General features: G+C 35.0%; 1 protein-coding gene across 1 annotated transcript in view; it reads right to left on the bottom strand.

Moving 5' to 3' along the window:
- Window positions 1-20573, bottom strand: part of SGCZ (sarcoglycan zeta) — a 654868-nt gene that overhangs the window by 115141 nt on the left and 519154 nt on the right. Inside the window, exon 4 of the mRNA XM_047856390.1 lies at window positions 8265-8352. Coding sequence (XP_047712346.1) covers window positions 8265-8352 — 88 coding nt within the window. The remainder of the gene's footprint in view (window positions 1-8264; window positions 8353-20573) is intronic.

Below are 20573 nucleotides of genomic sequence, written 5' to 3'. Positions count from 1 at the left end.
AAACAGGCAAACTTTTTCAGAGTAGCTCTATCTTTTTTGCATTCCCAGCAGTGTTCCAGAGTTCTAGTACCTTTACATCCATTTTATCACTTGCTATTGTCTGCACCTGTTATTTTATTAATTGTAGTTATTATGGTTAATGACTTCCCAGAGCTTTTAGTGTGAAAATATGTATGATTGTCTTATTATATAATATTGAAAGCCTTATTCTCTACACATATTTACCCAAAATTATCCATTGTGGCTTAGATTGTTGATAAGTTTACTGATTCATTTAAAAGTGGTTAACAATGGGTATGAAATGAGCCTTCTGATGTGGGAAATAAGGAGATCCAGTCTTGAAGACTTAGGAAGACAGAGTATGGAGAAAGAAAGCTAATTCTTAGAACCATCTGCCCTATCCCACCCACCCCCAAAACACTTAAATGACTGGTTATGAATTATTTTCAGTAATCTTTGTAAAATTATAAAGGTTGGAAAAAGCAAAATAAGATTAAAAATGAGGTGTTTTTCTAAATGTTATGACAAGAGAGAAGATGGGTTCCAAATGAGTAAACACGCTTTAATTATTTGGGAAAGGTGGAAAGGAGGATAGAATATTAAAACACGTTAGACTGGTGTGTCTGTGAGCATTTAGAAAACAAAGCATCAGCCATGTGACCTCAGAATGGAAGATTTAAAACAAACCATGCTAAAAATTGGATCACCACATACATGAAGTGAATGTACAGAATTAGATATTCTTAATTTCTGGCAAAATATGGTAAAATATCTAAAGAGAATATTATGGGAAAAGGTTGCAAAAGGACTGAGCTGATTATATACTTTAACCAGAGAATGATGATTAAGGAATTCATAGAAATCTTAAAGTAGTCTTAAGAGATTCTGGTAATACTCTTTCCTCATTATGAGGAGTATGTTGTCAGGAGTCCAATAAATAGTTGGAAACAGAACTGCTCTTCATTTTTCCCTCTTCCTATACTCAGTTTTCTATTCCCACCATACTTTCTCTTTCTGTTTATGCATTATCTGACTTGTAATTTCTCCAAAACTACACGTAAGAATAGACACATAATTCAAAGTGAAACAAAAGAAAAAGGCTAATGTAGTTAACAGACCTACACGATCATATGTAATGGCCCTCCATGGTATATCTCCTCTATTCCATGACCAGGCAATTCGTATTTTTTTATAGTTATCTGGGCTTGGCTAATACCTCATCTAGGGCTCCTGATACTGAAGTAAATGATCTTCTCTATACGTATGAACCCCTAAATTTTATTTAGCTTCCTACCACCAGATGTTTTTTGATAATGACTCCCATAACCTCACATTTTTGAACAGTATGTGCCATTAACCAAATTTCCAAAGACAAGTTTCTTGTTAAGACCAACACAAAACTGCACGTTCAATAAGTCAATTCTATATGAAACTCAAATGAAGCTATAATTCTGAGATTCCACAAAGGGAGCTTCATTAAAAACAGAGACTGGTCCAGTATATAAATTACAGAGTCATTAATTTCAGATAAGTCATATAGCTGTAATTCTAATTACCTATATAAAATATGAAGTCAGAAACCACTCTCCTTCTATTTGTTTATTTTATTCTTTTTTTTTTTTCAACGTTTATTTATTTTTGGGACAGAGAGAGACAGAGCATGAACGGGGGAGGGGCAGAGAGAGAGGGAGACACAGAATTGGAAACAGGCTCCAGGCTCTGAGCCATCAGCCCAGAGCCCGACGCGGGGCTCGAACTCACGGACCGCGAGATCGTGACCTGGCTGAAGTCGGACGCTTAACCGACTGCGCCACCCAGGCGCCCCTGTTTATTTTATTCTAATTTTATTCTTCACAAACTCTGTAATATATCTTTTTATTTTCTTAAAATCTTAGTATCAAAATAAAAACAGTGAGCTATAGTCATAGCATATTTTGAATAGCTTTATATAATCATAGAATTAATAAAATGGTCATTCATTTCTTTACTGCTTTCCTCTGTATTATACAGTTAAAAATACTTACTGAGTTGTTGCATTATATTTATTGAAAAAAACCTGTATTTTCTCCCTTTATCATAACATAAGGGGATAGACTGGCCCAGGCAGGACTACAACTGAAGGGTATGCCACGTTTACAAAATGTCTTAATGGGACCACCATATCTCACTTTGTCCTATTCCCCTCATTCTGAAATACTCAAGATCAGATGTATTTCTTTGGCAACTACGGGCATTATTACCAAAGACCTTAGTTTGAACCGTATATTTTGCCTGGAAGGGGAGAAAGCTGAAAGATGCTTTCTGGTCAGTCAGAGCATTGATATCCACTGATAATTTTAGCAGCTTAGCTACTCATGCTCTTGAGAAGTAGAGGTCAACACCCTGCGGGGATGGTCTTTAGAACCGCGACACAGAGCACTGCTAAGTGGAGCTGGCTTTGTGGGATTGCAGTCATTGGTCCCAGACTAGGACCTTGGGTACCTGAAAGGAGGAGAACGGAAGCCAGGATGGGTTGGAAATGTCTAGCCAAACGAGGTCCTCGAGGAAGAATTCTTAGTGTTCCTTGATTCTACATATCTAACTCCACAAACACTTGAGAATTTAACGGAGTATTTGGGACAATACATTTTTTTTTTTGTTTTTAAGTTAATAACAAAAAGTAAAACCACAGAAGTGGCGTAGTGCTTCAGGATAGTCAAACAATGACATGAAATGCTCCTATGATACAACTTTCCAAAACACGCACATTATTGTCTTTTCTTCAGACACTGTAATTCTTGGTACACCTGAGTCACCCAGATTAAGGGTCCTAAATTTTAAGAATGCCATCTTTCTAATGTCACAATCATCTGGTTCTATGTAATATTTTCTCAAATTGATTAATATTCGTTTAATTAATTAATATTAACAATGAATTCTTAAACATCATCAAAGCATTTAATCATTTAAAATGTTGTGCAATATTAAACTACATGTTTTGTTGATCTATTCTCCAAGATTTGCATGGCCTATTCTGCATAAAATATTCATTCTTATTAAGTCATCCCAGACTATTACAGCATTCTTTAAGTTAAAAAAAAAGACCCAATGACAAAAAACATAAATTTGGTACGTGAGAATAATCTGTAACCTTCTACTTTTTATATGTCCTACACCATCTGCAGTCAATTAAGTGATTCCCAGGTGTTCACAGTAATTGCTTTAACGCAAGGTATGTCACTTTAGGGGTCATTAAATATTTATTATAAAAACCTCATCTACATTTTTCTCCATTCATTTAGGGACAAAACATGCTGATGTTTAGTATTGGCAAAAATGAACTGATTGGACTTATTGGATTATTTAAAATAATTTTTAAATAACATCATTAAAAAGATTTTTATAGGCCAAAATTTGGTGAAAAAGTAAGAAGAGTAATGATGCTGATTTAGTTTTGCTTACCTATATTCTTTATTTTAAATGAAAAATATGTACTTATAATTTGTGGCTAAGATGTCAAAAACTCAAACCAGATTGTCCTTTTCTTGCCAGGACTAATGAATAGTGGGGAATTTAAGGGACCAGAGGATTCATTAACTAATTTCCTCTCTAAAGGTAAAAGAGTTTAGCTTTCAGAAAAGATTCACGGAGACAATCTAGCATAATACTCATTTTATAGATAAGAAAAGTAAAACCATGAAGCTTGGTCAATTGTACAGAATTATTTATATACGGATCTAATAAAAATTATAATTACTAACATATACATAATGCATTCTATGTTCCAGGAAGTATTCCAAGTACTTCACATATATTCATTTATTTAATGCCCACATTTACTGTATGATATGGATACTCATCAATTTTCCCCACAGAAACCCGGAGTATGGAAGATGCCCAGAGTAACCTGCATTAGGTCACAGTGCTGGGAAGTGACAGATGTGGGACTTAGTTGGCTCCAGAATCCAGGCTTTTACCTATTAAAATACAATTCCTTTCTAAAACTAGTTTCTGAGTAAATTATGATTTCTAGGTGAATATACTCTTCTAGAGCATTTTGGCATATAAATCACATGATTATCCTCATAATACTGTTAATTACTGAAAACCATAAAATTCTGTTTTAAAAATAATTTTCATTGAACTTATGTTCTGATTTTTCTTTTTTTTGGTTTATTTATAACATCTCTTAATAATTACTCATAATCAAAGCGCCTTTCTAGTCAGCATATTTTGTGACAGGTATTGTGAAATCTTTGGGTATGTGGATTAACTTAAATTTGTGGAACATTAAAAAATGCTCATGGTTTGAACAATCTAATAAACATCATTGTATAACAAATTCCTAACAGTAACATAGTTACTATTAAAATTATGTGATTATGGGGCACCTGGGTGGCTCAGATGGTTAGGCATCTGACTTAGCTCAGGTCATGATCTTGTGGTTCATGAGTTTGAGCCCTGCATCCGGCTCTGTGCTGACAGCTCAGAGCATGGAGCCTGCTTCAGATTCTGTGTCTCCCTCTCTGTCTCTCTCCTGCTCACTCTCTCTCTCTCTCTCTCTCTCTCTCTCTCAAAAATAAACAAACATTAGAAAAATAAAAATAAAATTATGTGATTAAATGATGCGATTAATTTTAGAAATTATGTGGTTTTATTCACTGCTTGCATTATTGAAGGATTATTTTTCCATGATAGGTGACTATTACATATTTTTGGAAAAGCTTCCAGACTCCAATTATCTTGTAGCATATTACAGTGAATAAGATGCTGATGTCTCAATCAATTTTTCCGTGTGTAGTAGTGGACTTGAAAGGTTTCTTTAAATGTTGTGCTGGTCCTGTTTCCCAGTACTCTCCTTACACCAGTTCTGTGGGGAAGTCTGAGTGCTCTGTGTGTGTGTGTGTGTGTGTGTGTGTGTGTGTGTGTGTATCTGCCTGCCTGCCTGTCTGTCTGCCTCCCTGTCTTGGATGTTGGAAATATACTGAGGTGGGCAGAGGGACATAGATACAGTTAAGAGTCTTCATTAGGGTCTTCTGTTTACTAAATGATATTAATTTTATCATCAGTTCACTTCGCTTCTGAAACGAAAAGATCTAGCCACAAACAAGTAACATTTGGGGCCTCACTTCATCTGACCGACAACAAGCCCAGGTGAAGGCATATATCATAAGGGATACTTAATAGACATATATATCATCTCTTGCAGAGGAGTCTAAATTCTTATCCCTGAATTAAGTTGAACCGGGAAACATGTTCTATTTCTTGCTCCCACAATTATTTTATCTAATGGCATTTGTGGTCACATTCTGTGCATTCTTTAAAGCACCAAACCATGGTTAGCAGGCCCATGCCTCTTTTGATAATAGAGATGCAAAAAACAGTGTATTCCTTCTATTAGACAATGTGTACATTTTGTTCAGTGTATGTGAGAAAAAAACCTAGTGTTCCGTAGAAAGCTCAGATGTTTCTCTTTAAGCATAGTTGGATCATGCCATTAGTCACATTTCTCTTTACATCTTTACTACACCCAGGGAGGTCAACGTGTTTTTTTTAATTTTAATGTTTATTTATCTATTTTGAGAAAGAAAGAAAGCACGAGATGGGGAGGGGCAGAGAGAGAGGGAGAGAGAGAATCCCAAGCAGGCTCTGCACTGTCATTGCCGAATCCGACGCGGGGCTCAAATCCATGAACCAGGAAATCATGCTGAGCCGAAATCAAGATTTGGACACTTAACCGACTGAGCCACCCATGTGCCCCAGTCAGTGTGGTGTAATTAATAATTATATAGGATACAAATAGCTTCCATATGGATAAAGAATGGACTAGTTTTTTATGTTAATTTGTACATATGTATATTTTAATTTTTTATGTCTTTATAAACTTATAGCATTTCATTTCATTTCATTTCATTTCAGACTTATGGTATTTAAAAAATGTAATTTAGGGGAGCCTGGGTGGCACAGTTAGTTGAGCATCCAACTCTTGATGTTGGCTCAGGTCATGATCTTCTGGTTCATGTTGGAGCCACATGTGGGGCTCTGTGCTGATGGTGCAGAGCTGCTTGGGATTCTGTCTCTCCTTCTCTCTGCCCCTCCCCTGTTTGTTCTTGCTCTCTCTCTCTCAAAATAAATAAATAAACATTAAAAAATAAAAATGAAATTTACAATTTCATCATATGGACTTTATGATTAGCATAAATTGACTGAAAATCTTAAGAAAACAAAGAAAATATTCCAATCAAATCAAATATTCAAATCAAAGAAAGAAATTCTCCTTACAGAATCCTGATGCCTAATTTTTCTTATCAAGCATATTTTCTCATATCATAAATAAATCAAATTTGACGGTTAAGTGTATAATTGACTGACAGGTACTAGAAGAGGCACAGACCCAGAAGTGATGCCTCTGTCCTGGCACCTTGCTGCTCAATTCTCCCACTCCCTGACTCTCTTGTAAATCCCCTTGGGCAATGAAGGAAGGCAAGCACCTCAGACCTCAGAAGAAACCAAAAAGGGCAGAAGCTGCCCTTGGTTGCTTCTGTTTTATGTGGCGTTTAATCCTCAAAAAGTGAATTATGGAGAGGAAACTAGCACCAAATGTTAATATCACTTGGTTTAATTTCTTGCAAATGACACTCTGTCTTATTACCACATAGTAAGACTTATCTAAGGCAGCCATGACTTTAAGCTTTGAAGAATTAATGAAGACAGAAAAATGAGAAATCGCAGAATGTAATTACGGTTTCTATATAATTTGGCTATGTCATTGATTTTTGATGAATGGAAATGAAACTATCAAAGATGAGTAAATGATTCTGACAATAAAGGCTTGCAGCTCCTAGGACTTCATGTATTCTCTAAAATTTACTGAGCATTAAACAAGGGGAATTATGATGAGATATGAGATCTTCTATGAAGCATCAGACTGTGACTTTAAGCAGATTTTAAAAGTAAATATTCAGAAGAATTACATCCCAATTATTTCATATCTAATTAGCATTAATGTTTTACAGAGATAATGTTATAGACATGGCATTATGGACCTTCTTTCATGCTTACACCGCAGGACCACATTGCAGCCCTCTGGAGTTTCCCAAACATGATTGCTTGCAACTTAAATTTAAATAAGGGAGACTACTGAAAAAAAAAGTAAGTACAAACAAAACTAGCGCTGCCCATTAATATTATCTCTTATTCAACTTTTCAGTTTATCCTCCTTTTATTTTTCTCCTCCAGTATTCAAATGATGACAAGTGACCAACTTTAATGATGTGAACAATGTATAAAATAAAATTCAATTATTATGAATAAAGTACAATTGTATGTTTTGGAAATACATGTATGATAAAATACAAATTTCATTTTTGGCTTCATTAAGGCAAATAGCATTTCAAAAAGTGTTTCATATACCTACAAAGGAAGTAGACAGTCAAAGTCATATTTACAAACCTCACATTTCAAACGCCATGTACTTGTGTAATTTAAAAAGAAATAACGGAAACATGCATTTGTATTAAGGTATTCATTAATTTCTCATTAAGATAAGGATAACTCATTCTTCAAATTGTAATTTGCTATTTATGCTTTTATATACATACGTATATTATCAATACTAGGTAATTTCCCAACAGAAAAATATAGTATTCTAAAGATATTTTAGCATTTACATATAAATCAAATATTATTGTTTTACATAATTAGAACTGGATTTTTATTTGCCATTTTTCTTACAAAAATTAAGTCAAATAATAATGCCATGTAATATGAATCTCTAATTTCTTTACACTATGAGAAAATATTAATAACATTTTATCATTAGCATAACTTCTAAAACATATAAACCTTAAAAATTTAGATAAACTCAATACCAAATTCATAAGTAATTGATAAATGCTAAGATTTGTTATATTTAACTAACCATGCCATTTCTAATTATTACTAGCAGATAATATTTATTAGGAATGATTTACCTAAAACAAAGGATATATAGACCACATGATGTTATATCTCACATGTTTTGTTAGGAAAAAATAACCTAAGAGTAATAACAAAATATTTATACTTGTCTCATAGTAACACACTGACAAGAGTAAGAACTAGCAAATAGAGGAAAGTATAACTAACTTATGAAATATCAAATCATGTGCAAGGTAACTGGGCTAAAACAGGATGTCTGGTTTATCTTAGAGAAATAATATACCTTTGCTTTCCCCAATTTAAACAATCCCCAAATTTTAAATGGAGTAAGATGCTACGAGCAATCTTAACTCCAAAGCACTCACCTACTGTCAGCTGTCCAGTTAACTGCCCCATGTGATTTCTCGCATTCACTGTTACATTCCTGTCAGACTGTAAGACCAGTGGACTATCCTGGGAAACATGTATAAAATAAAGAAATCAAATAAAAAATAGAAATATAGTCAAACAATATATAAAACTATGCTGCATTTGTTTGGGTACTACCAGAATTCTAATTCTTTGCTTTATATTAAGCAGTTATTTTAACATCCCAAACATTGGTTGAACAACGTGATAAAAAGATAGGGGCGCTTCATAATAATGACTTGAGGGGACAGGAATATTTCCACTTTGGTAAATGGGCATTAACTATTCGATGCAATGATTTCCAACTCTACCGATTGCTGTACAGTCAAGGTGTAGTAACTCCTCCCCTCTCCATATAGCCATTGGAATATATGCCTACCATGGAGATGTTTTAAACCCTACCCAAAGGAGGAAACCCCTTTTTAAGTTGAGTTTGCAACTTTCAGATCCCACCTTAAATATCATCTCCTCAAAATTGCCTCCCCTGATCACCGTAACTACAGATTCATTCAATCCCCAAACCCCCCAGTCTCCACTTATTTGGTTCAAAACACCCAACACAAGACAAATTTATTTTGCCTGGGTATGTGTTTACTTGTTTGTTTATTTCTGTCATAAGAAGAAATGTCCTTGGGAAAGGGACCATAGGAATCACACATATACAATTACATCCTCAATACTTAGCATGCTGCTGAAAAAAAAGCATTTATTAGGTATTTACTGAGTGGGTAAATAAACCTTCATAATAAACATGATACTAGCTTGTGTATTTACCTGACATGAAAATGCCCTGTAAATCATAAAATGGATTATGTAGGGAGGTTTATAGAATATAAGTATATAAGATATTTGCCTGGAAATTCTCCCTTAGTATATCTAACCTTGGTTAGATGTTTACTTTCATCACTAATTTAGGACTTAACAGTGACATAATTTATTGAAGGACAATACCATTGCCTTAGGAACCTACATTTTGGGCTTTTGCCACCAATGTATCACATAAGTAACTTACAACTGCCTAAATTTTCATTTTTATGATCTAAAACATAAGCAGGGTGATCATTTACAAACTTTCCATCCATTCATTCATCAAATATTTGCTGAGTGCTCACTATGAGTGCTGTAATGTTCTAGAGATTTGAGAAATTTCAGTGATCAAACAGAACAGTACCTGCCCTCATGGAGCTTTTAACCCAGGTAATAAAATTCTATGAAAATCTTTCCCAATACCATCCTCACTATCCAGGTGGTATGTCACTTCTGTGTCAGTGTGGATACAAAAGTGCTTTTATATATAAGCCATACAAAAATTCATTTGAGATTAGCATTTGAGGTTTGTGATTTGGATATTCATGGGTGGACTCCATGGGCTTTTTCCTAAAGTTGATTTGTATGACATCTGACTAGATGCAAAGCAGTGATTGAAGATGTACACACACACACACACACACACACACACACACACTTTTAAAAGTGGGTTTTGCTATTATGTCTACTCTGAGATTTTATCTATCTATCTATCTATCTATCTATCTATCTATTTTTAATTCAGAGAGAAAGAATATGCAGGAGCAGAGGAGAGGGGCAGAAGGAGATGGAAAGAGAGAGAGAGAATCTTAAGCAGGCTCCACTCTCAGCACAGAGCCCAATGTGGGACTTGATGCTACAACCCTAGGATCATGACCTGAGCCGAAATCAAGAGTCAGACGCTCAACTGACAGAGGCAGTTGCTTTAAAAAAGCAAACCTGGAGCCCCATGGTTTGTGTTTTTAAAAATTAATTTTCCACATTGTGAAGAATACATTTATTCTGTAGAGTGAGACTGGTTGTACAAAAAACACTATGGTTAATTTCATTCACCGCCTCTCTTACCACAACTCATTTTTTTGTGCCACAAATCACAAGTGTTCTGTGTATAGTTTCAAAATATAAATCTAGGTATAGGTACTTCTATGCTGTGGACATCCATCTTTGAAAATATTTAAAATTAATTACATCTTTTTTTTCTGAGCAATACGTTCTGTTTACAGTGTAGGTCATGGACTAAGGACTGCATGCAATTACATCCAGTACATGGTTCTTAAAAGCACACAAAGATTCTATTTAAGTTGGTAAAATTAATTACATGTAATTCATTCACTAAAAAATGTTTTTTTAATTAAATAAAATCAATATGAATGTAAGAAACAGCACAAGCCTTTAAAATATTGTAGTTCAATACACCATGAAGATATATTGGTTGAATTTTAATTCAGATTGTTACAATATTTTTATAAAATAACATATAATGTTATACATGTTATATATAATATGTTATAAAATAGCAGATATAATATATAAATATACATTATAAATATATCATACATAAATATATTTATGTTATATATATAAATAATACATAATTAATGTTTATATGTTTAAAAGTTGATGACAAGATATACTTTTATTTGCTTGGCTGAGCCCAAATTTCTGTGAACCATAGCATAAAAAAGAATAACCATTAACATTATGTAATTTCAGGACCATGTAAGTATATTACAATAATTACTGCTTTACTAAATTTTTTAAGAAGACAGAAAAGTCCATTTTAAAAGTCAATAAGAATTTCATCTAATTTAGTAGAGAGATAGACTTGGGTTAGAAGTAAGGCATCATTATGTCATAGTTTACAACATTTCTATCTACTTTTCTCTTACTGTAATCACAGAAATGTTGAGGTTCTCCCCCTAGCATTCATCCCTCCTCTTCTGTGAGTCCACTAAATTTCCCCTCAGAATTGAATTTTTATATATCTATATTAGAACTTTACTATGATAAAAATAGCAATCTTGTTACTAAAACCAGAAACATATAGCTAGGAGGGGTAATGAACAATTCTCTATGTTGTATTCATGTAGTATCGATATATTATTATGTTATACTGATTTGTTAAAATATAATTAGGTGAGCTGAATCAAAACAACTATCGGGGCGCCTGGCTGGCTCAGTCAGAAGAATATGCAACGTTTGATGGTGAGGTTGTGAGTTCGAGAAATCACATAAATAAATAAATAAATAAATAAATAAATAAATAAGTAAGTAAATAAATAAATAAATTTAAAAAAAGCAAGTTACTTTTCATTAAACAAAATGTAATGCATTTAAGTGCATCATCTTCCCTGAAAAATTACACTATCATTTCTGCATTATATATCAGCTCGGTGACATCTCTGTGAGTTAGAACCATGGCTTATGCATGACCTTTTACATAATATCCACTCATTACTAAGTAAAATATACATATACATGATAAAAATGTATATGATAAAACTGATAGAAACTCTTTCAATCACCTAAAGAAGCACAATCCTCAGCAATTTATAAATCTAATACCAAACACTTTTTTTTAGGTAAAAATTAGTACCATGAAACTACCTCTTTGCAAAAACAACTGACATTTAACGCTTTATAAAGCTCCTTTGTTGTGTTCCTCTCTCCAAAGATCTATATGTAAGAAAATTATTTCCTTGAATAAATTGTTGCTTTCCACTCTCTTCTCTACATGCCCTCCTTATAGTCCTTTGTATTATATTCCTGTGTTCCAAGACTTTGAAAGCTAGTGTCTAATTTCACAACATAGCAGTACTCTCTTACAGCTTATTCTTGCTGAGAACACAAAGGGGAGAAACTTACTTGGTAAGTAGGAATAAGACATATAAATTCTGTGTGAGGGTAAGTAAGTAGGTGTAATATTATTCTGTACAATATGGTAATATAAATATATTTTCTTTTTGGAGGAAAATAACTTCATCTTTGATTCAAATATTTGTCCTTCAAAATCAAGGAAACTCCTGTGGCAGTCATATCATAGTATTCTGGACTTGACCTGCTTTTTGGCTGTGACTCTAGGAAACCTGTCTGCTTTCTTTGCTACCCTTGAGGCAAAGCACGTGGGAGACTCAGGAAGAAAAGCAATGGTAATGTTAAGAGGACCTGAAGTCCCCTGTTTATGATTCTTCTATGCACACCTTCTTTTTTCCTAGGTCCTAGTTGAAACCTTGCTAACGGTTTTAGAGAAATAATGCAAAATGTCCTTCTTATTTCAATGCTTTTGTCACAGGCAGTGCAAGTGACTAAGGTAAAAAAAAATCCCTTTCTTCTCATTTCTGTTGTGTCTACCTCTGTTTATCTCAAATATTTACTGATCACCTACGATGTACCCAGCTCTTCGCTGGTAACTGGGTAAAAAACAGAAACAAGGGACAAACTTTCTCTTCTTAACGAGTTCATAACCTACCACATAAAGCTAGACAATTAACCACATAAATAAAACAACAACAACAACAAAACACAGAGAATGTTACCAGTAATAAGCGGCGGCTGTAGCAGAGACTTCTCTTACAAAGCAGAAGTTATACTGATGCAAAGATACTGTTGTTATATACATATAAGGTGTATGTAAATAAGGCACTTCAGATACTCATTTTTTTCACACCTACTAAGTTGTAGTGGAAACAGTGGTCAAGGGCAGCAGCAGCTAGCCCCTACTGGCTTCATCATGCCGGACTCTGTTCTAAACACATTACATGTATGAGCTCACCCACTTCTGTGGCTTAAAATAAAACCACCCATAAAAGAATTAGGAAACAAAGTGGTTGTAAGACGGACAGTGCACCCCCCTGTTTGAGTTCAAATAGTTAAGTCTGTCAAACACTTTCTGCTTGACTTGGCAAATCAATCCATCTCTGTACCATGATTTGTCTTCATCTGCAAATGGGGTAATAATACATAATTTGTGAGCTTTTTATAACCAATTGATGAGACAATATATACAAAACGCTTAGATTAGTATCTAGCTTTTGCTGAAGGCACTCGTAGCGCTTGCTTTTATTATTTATTCCTCACTGTAATTATAGTATTCTACTAATAATAGTTCTAGCTACTATCATTTCTGTTTTGCAAAAGAATAAATTCCACCAAAGAAAGTATAAGTCACTTGCTTTAAATCACACAGGTAATAAATGACAGATCAAATATTTGAACCCAAGCAATTTGGGTCTAGATAGAATCTTCCTTGTCAACTGCTATGAGATACTACCTCTCTGATGGTGATTAAATTCTAGGCTTTCTACACTGTCAGATCAAAATATGAAAATAAATTTGAAAAACAGGTGAAGAAAGTATAATTTGAGATTAAACACTATAGTCTCTAAAGGGACTGATACATACACTGTCTTAGAGGATAAGATGTGCCCTCCACAATGTCATCATCCACGTTTCACTAAGAGTCCGGTTCATTTTGTTTCATTTTGCTTTCTCAGGTTCTAGACAAGAGTACATAATCCTGAACTTCTCTCTGCACACACATTTTAGAATGTATCACCTATAAGAGTCTCCCTATTTGCTACACTGAAAGGGAACGAAGTTAATGATTCTTCTTGTTCAGCGTCAATGGCCTGAAGATGGCATGTCAGGTCTTGAATTGATACGGTTGAAAGTCAGGTAAGGTTTCTTATCCTCACTGACAGAAATTTTACTACTTTGCAGTAAACTTGCATCATCCTCACATTCTCGATCTTCCTTTTCCTCTACCTCCAATCAGCTGTGTTAGAAGTACCTCTTAAATATACCTTTTCCTGTCATTTCCTGTGACCACCTCTGAAATAGACTCATAACTCACATCACAATAACCACTTTTCCTTACATTGATTCTTCATATGCAGTGTTATATTTCTTTTTTTTTTTTTAATTTTGTAATGTATGTCTACATTTTTGAGACAGAGAGAGACAGAGCGCGAGTGCGGGAGGGGCAGAGAAAGAGGGAGACACAGAATCCAAAGCAGGCTCCAGGCTCTGAGCTGTTAGCACAGGGCCCAAGTTGCAGGGCTCAAACTCAGGGACCGTGAGATCATGACATGAGCTGAAGTCAGACGCTTGACCAACTGAGCGGCCCAGGCATCCCTGCAGTGTTATATTTCTAAAACATTTTTAAAAAATATTCGCGTGCTTGAATTAAAACAAAACAAAATAAAACACTTATCGATTCCTCATTCCCAGCTTGGAAAAAATTCACATTCATAACATGTAAGGTACTTTATAATATGATCCATTTCTGCTTTTAGCTGTCTTTCCTACTACTCCACCATGTAAGAATGACCCACATTTCCCATGTTTCTGAAAATATGCTACTTCTGCGTATTCTCATCTTCTGTTCCCTAAGCCTGAAATTCTTTTCCACTTCTCCATAAAACTGTCAAAATTATAGATATTTTTCAAGTTTCAGATCAAAGTTGCATCCTTTGTGAAGGATTCCTGCTGTCCCAGAATTAAAATTCCCCTCCCGCTCTCTGATTTCACAATGAGTGTTGATGTCTATCACGGTACTTGTCACAAGATTTTTGCTTTGCTTTGTTTTGATCATTCCTTTGTTTATATTCTGTTAGACTGGACTGTCCTGAAAGCACAAGTGTGTTGTCATTTTCTTTTACGCATGCAGCCTTTTGAAAGCTTGGTTTATTTCATGCTTGGCACCTAGTTCATGTTCAATAAATGTCTGTTGAGTGAATGAACTGAGCTGAACACATTTACAACATAATGCACTCAGGCTACCTATGTTTACCTGGATTTCTGTTCAGGCCACACAGAATTTACCAAACTCTTGCTACTTTTTTTTTTTTTTTTGGCCCAGAGCAAGGTTTCCAAAACACCATGTAAGCGGAACAAGTCATATCACATTATGATTTGATTTCTATTCATCATCTCTCTGTGCAAGGCAGACTTTACTCCTGTCCTTAAGCACTGGACCTGAGGCTTCTTAGCTTCTTAAGAAGCTGAAAACAGGTCATTTTTTAATTCTTTAGTTAACAATACAATTACTTGAAATTTTATTTCCTTCAGAATGTAAAGCATTTAGCTGTTGAAATTTGTAAAGGCAGAAGTATTGATCATGAAAAGGAATATATCTACAGATGTTTAAGTGACTCCCTTAAATTCTCAGTGCTCACATTTTAACCTGAATGTGAAATAGTAAAGGGGAGAGAGCATTTATTCAATAATTAGCTGTTCTGTGTTTCTATTCACACATTTTTATTGAAAATTCTCCACTCTCATTAATTCTTTGTTATAAATCCTCAAGTCATCGAGGTCACTACACAGAATATCTTGTGTGAATGATCTATGACTTCTGATGGCCCTTCTGGCTCTTTCCTGCCTCTTTAAAGCTGCATAGTAAAGAGAGTGGTAAGAACATACTCCTCCTGAGGGCCTCCTTATCTCAATTGCTATTGATGAATGCATCTTCAGAATAATGACACAGGGAGCAGTTTTGCACAGAGTTCTATTTACATTGAATCTTTGGTAATCTGCCACTTCCTATTATCATTCAAAATACTCCAACTCAACTTTTACCCAAGTGTAGGCTTAGAAAATGAACACTTCTTGAATCAGCATCCCAAAAGGGAAAAGTATTATGTCTACCTAAAGCAATAAAGATCCGGATCAAAGAAAGGCCATTATTATTTTAACCAGATGACATTAAATTCCCAGAGATGCCTCTTTTCCTTTCAGGTGACATTGGCTGAACCAGGGAAATAATCTCTTTTTACTTCTTTGTTGAGTTTCCACTTTGTCCCTTCAGTCTTTCTTCAGGCTGATCTTGCCCTTGTACTAGTTCATGGGTGCCAACCTGTTCACTCTCTGCCCAACTCAGAGCCTGAATGAGGTATCCTACAACTGATGGGAGAGAGGCGACTGGGTATTGCCTCGTTAGAATGCACACATTGTACTCACTTTAATGGGCAGAAAGAAACTTTAGAGTGTATGTAAGTATCTTTTGTTTAACCAGTTCACATGCCCTTAAAAAATAAAGGGATTAATCCTTTTAAATCATTTATTTATATGGAACAAGGAATAATTTAAGTCTTCTAGAAATGGAACTACCCAATCATGAATCAGGAGGTATTTCAGAAAAGCACTGTACAAAGCCTCTTCCACCTCTTTCGCAATAAAATGGTACAGGCTATGCCATGTATGTATTTGTGTATGAAACAGACTTTATCTTATATAAATGTAAGAGATGAGGAAAAATAGAGAGTTAAGTAAGGAGCTCAATTAAATTATTTTTCTTTTATCTTGCTTGAAATTAGAATTAAAGAAAAGATAAGAAATCTGTGGAATCTAAAAATCTAAAAAGTGCAGCACACCTAACCAAAAATTCATTTTTCTCAGATAAGACATATGTAATTTACCAAGAAATGCCTATGTTGAGTAAAGGAATAGGGATAGAGAAGCTAAAAGAAAAAGAATTTATTGGATTATTTCCCACAGAAATATCTCCATTTATATTAGGTAAGTTTCTTCTAGTTAAAATAACAACAACTACAACAACCACAAATCTTTCTCTTCAAATCTAGTTGGCTTGTGAAGCGCGTCAAGTATCTGAAATATTAGGACTAAATTGTTAGTTGATTTTGTGTGTGTGTGTGTGTGTGTGTGTGTGTGCGTGTGTGTGCATGTGCATCTATGCTGTTACTGAATTTCTGCAGAAACAGATGAGGGAAATCAGCAACATAATGATTACGACAAAATTATTCCATAATAACAAAAGATAATGGAATGACAAAACAGGTAATAAGAATAACAACTGGTTATAAAGTTAAATATGTACATCATGGTTATAGTACTTGTGATGGTTACTTTTATATATCAACTTAATGGGGCTATGGAGTACCCTGATATCGGGTTAAACATTATTCTGGCTATGTCTGTCAGGCTGTTTTTGAATGAGATTAAAATTAAAGTTGGTAGACTGAATAAAGCAGATTGCCCTCCCCAGTGTGGGTTCACCTCATCCATCCACCGAAGACCTGAATAGAACAAAAAAGGCTGGGTAAGAGAATTTGCTCTCTCTGCCTGACTGTCTTTGAGCTAGGACATCAGCCTTCTCCTGCTTTCTGACTCAGACTCAGACTGGAATTTTACTCTTGGTTCTGAGGCCTTTGGACTTGGACTAGCCTCTCCTGGGTCTCCAGCTTTCTGACTGCAAAGCCTAGGACCTCTCAGCGTCCATAACTGCGTGGATAATTCCTTATAATAAATATATAAAAATATATATTTATAATATGACATAATTATAATAGTATCATAAAATATTATATATATGTGTGTGTGTGTATATATACATACACATATATAAAATAGATATAGAGGGAGACACAAAGAAAACCTATATATAGGTTACAATTTTTGTGTAGATAATTTTTATATTTCTGTTAACCCATGAGAAACTATATATAGATTCTCTGGAGAACCCGGACTAATATAGTACCCTATTAATTACCAAAGGAACATGGTAAAAATATCTAAATGGATATTAAGCAACAAACTGACCCTTCAGATAACATTTATTATGTTTGTACAATAGTATGTATGATTTTCTATGCTTTGAAGCATTTTGTTAATTATGATTATACCTTTGCTGTATCTGATAAGTTAATTGTGCAAAAAGTATAAGAATAAATCCTTTCTCGATTTGTGTAATCATTACTTTGAAACAGGTAGCGATATTTATCCTTTCTCTGTCAACTAAATAAAAGGGTAGAAAGTATTCCTGGGATTACTTTTTCAAATAACTACAGCACTTTCAAATTTCTGACTTTTTTTTTCATGCTAAAATAACACAAGCAATAATCCTTGGTCTCTTTTCAGGAAAGTCTAATGATGACAGGTTTGAGGGCTAGAAGAAATGTAAAATTAATTCTATTTTTAGCTATACAAAAATGGTAACTATAGCATCTGTGGTCAGCGAACATTTAGAATATGTCAGACCAATTAGCACATGACACGACTAGAGAAATTACTCTAACCTGACACTTAGAAATTTGTAAAGCTCACACAAATCAACTCCGGATCTTTCTACACTCAGACTGGGGTGAAGCCTGAGATTCTTCATGCCTAACAAGCTCCCAAGTGAGGCTATGGTACTGCTGTGCAGATGACTGAATAGTATAGGACCTGTTTGGGTGAGGTGTAGGAATGGAGAGAGACTTACAAAGAACTGCTTACTAGAAGCTTCTGCATCTGCAGGGTGGCCTGAACCCACAGATCAAGCAGAAAACTGCAGCTGCCTGAAAAAAAAATTTTTGAACCATTCCCCATAGCATGGCAAGCCTGTGTTTAACCCACAGATTTATAAATTAGGACATGTTTGCCCTCTACTTCCCAACCTCCATGGAAAATACTGTTCACCAACCCGTGTCCACTTTTTCCTGTGCATATGGCAGTTAGGCTACACTTTCTAGTCTTTCTTGTAGGTCAGTCTGGCCATACAACCAAAGTTGTAGTCAAAGAAATAGAGGCTGATATAAAAGTTTGCAGGCCTGGACTACAAAAGCCTGTCATGTGCTAACTTCTCTGTATGAGGCCCCAGGTGTTATGGGAAGACACACGGAGAGGACCTGGGCCACTAAATGTCTATACAGATCTGAGACACCAGTCCTAACAACACCACCAGACTGTGAGGTGAGAGAGAAATAATTTTTCTACTTAAACTAACCCATGAGATACCAAAGTTATCTATTACAGAAGTGTGCCTATTCTGATACAATACCCTTCCTTCTCTTCTGTAAGGAGTTGACAGCCCCAGTATTTTCACCCAAGGCCTCCTCACTGTGCTGACCTGTGCAAGGCCTCCCTGTCTTAAGTGTTCTCCATACTCCTCTCCTTCAATAATCATGCTGACATTTCTCATAACACTGATATACTCTCAGAACATTATTAGGCTACAAATTGAACTGTTAAATGATATACTTAAATGTGATGATGTTTAACAATGTATTTTTCTCTCAGGAGTAATTAATCAAATTGGCTTCAGCTGGAAGAGAAATCTACAAACTTTTTCTTAAAGGGCCAGATAGTAAATACTTTAGACTCTGTAGACCACGCAGTTGCTGTTGGAACTATTCAACACTGCTTCCGTAGCTTAAAAGTAGCCACAAATAAGACATGAATGGCCATGTCATGTCTGTTTTGTAGTAAAAGCTTACTAACAAAAAAGAGGCACCCATTTACACACACTGGAAAGTGACTTCTGATCTAAAGAATGAATCTGACGAATTTCAGACCTCAAAGTTATAGCAACTATTTACCCAATGTTTTTCAAAATAATGTTATCATCTAACAGTTTTATTTTTGAATGATTTTTAAATAAATACATATAGTGTTAACTTTGTATGCATTTTTAATATAAGAATTCATATAAAAAGAATTTAGTTAAAAAAGTGTAAGTATTATAAATCTAGGTATAAATTTCACTTTGTAAAATTCTGCTTAGGATACTTCTTAATTCTAGAATCTGATGACTCCTGTCTTTCATCAACTTTGGAAAACAGTCATCCATTATCTCTTCAATAGTGCCTTTACTTCATTCTTTACATCCTTTCCATGAGGAATTTCCATTAGATATGCAATATACCTTCTCTCATTCTATCTGTATGTCTTCTTAACTCTGTCTCCTATTTTCCATTTCCCTATCTCTGTGCTACCGCTGGCTGAGGGCTTCCGCCCTTGTGTATGGACTTCTCATTTCAGCTGTGTTAGTATTCTGTTAAGCTATTCACTGAGTTATCATTTCATTGATACATCTTTTATTAAGAAATTTGGGGGGCGCCTGGGTGGCGCAGTCGGTTAAGCATCCGACTTCAGCCAGGTCACGATCTCGCGGTCCGGGAGTTCGAGCCCCACGTCAGGCTCTGGGCTGATGGCTCGGAGCCTGGAGCCAGTTTCCGATTCTGTGTCTCCCTCTCTCTCTGCCCCTCCCCCGTTCATGCTCTGTCTCTCTCTGTCCCAAAAATAAATAAACGTTGAAAAAAAAAATTAAAAAAAAAAAAAAAGAAATTTGGTATTTTTTCACATCGACCGGTCAATTGTATTTGTTTATGTTACTGCTTTTCATCTGCTCTCTCATTATTCCAGTTTGTTTCTTAAGCATTATTATACATAGTATTTTAACATTCTGTAGCTGAAAATTCTAATTGCTGGAGGAGTTTAGAGATCTAAGTGAATGAATCTTTGTGTTGAATTTGTCACCTGTTGCCACATTCCTGCATTGTTTCTTTTTGTTGTTTGTTGTTTAGCTCATGGTTAACATGCAAGAATTTCCAGGAACCTGGAATAAGGAAGCATTCTTCTGGAGAAGATTTGTATTTGCTTCTGCAAGGCACTGGAGGACAGTACTGTCTGGGAAGATATGAATTCAAGAAGGCAGGATAACATTTACAAATTCTCACAGG

The sequence above is a fragment of the Prionailurus viverrinus genome, chromosome B1, assembly GCF_022837055.1.
Source record: "Prionailurus viverrinus isolate Anna chromosome B1, UM_Priviv_1.0, whole genome shotgun sequence".
NCBI classification, from domain to species: domain Eukaryota; kingdom Metazoa; phylum Chordata; class Mammalia; order Carnivora; family Felidae; genus Prionailurus; species Prionailurus viverrinus.
This window is presented reverse-complemented; position numbering and strand designations above follow the sequence as displayed.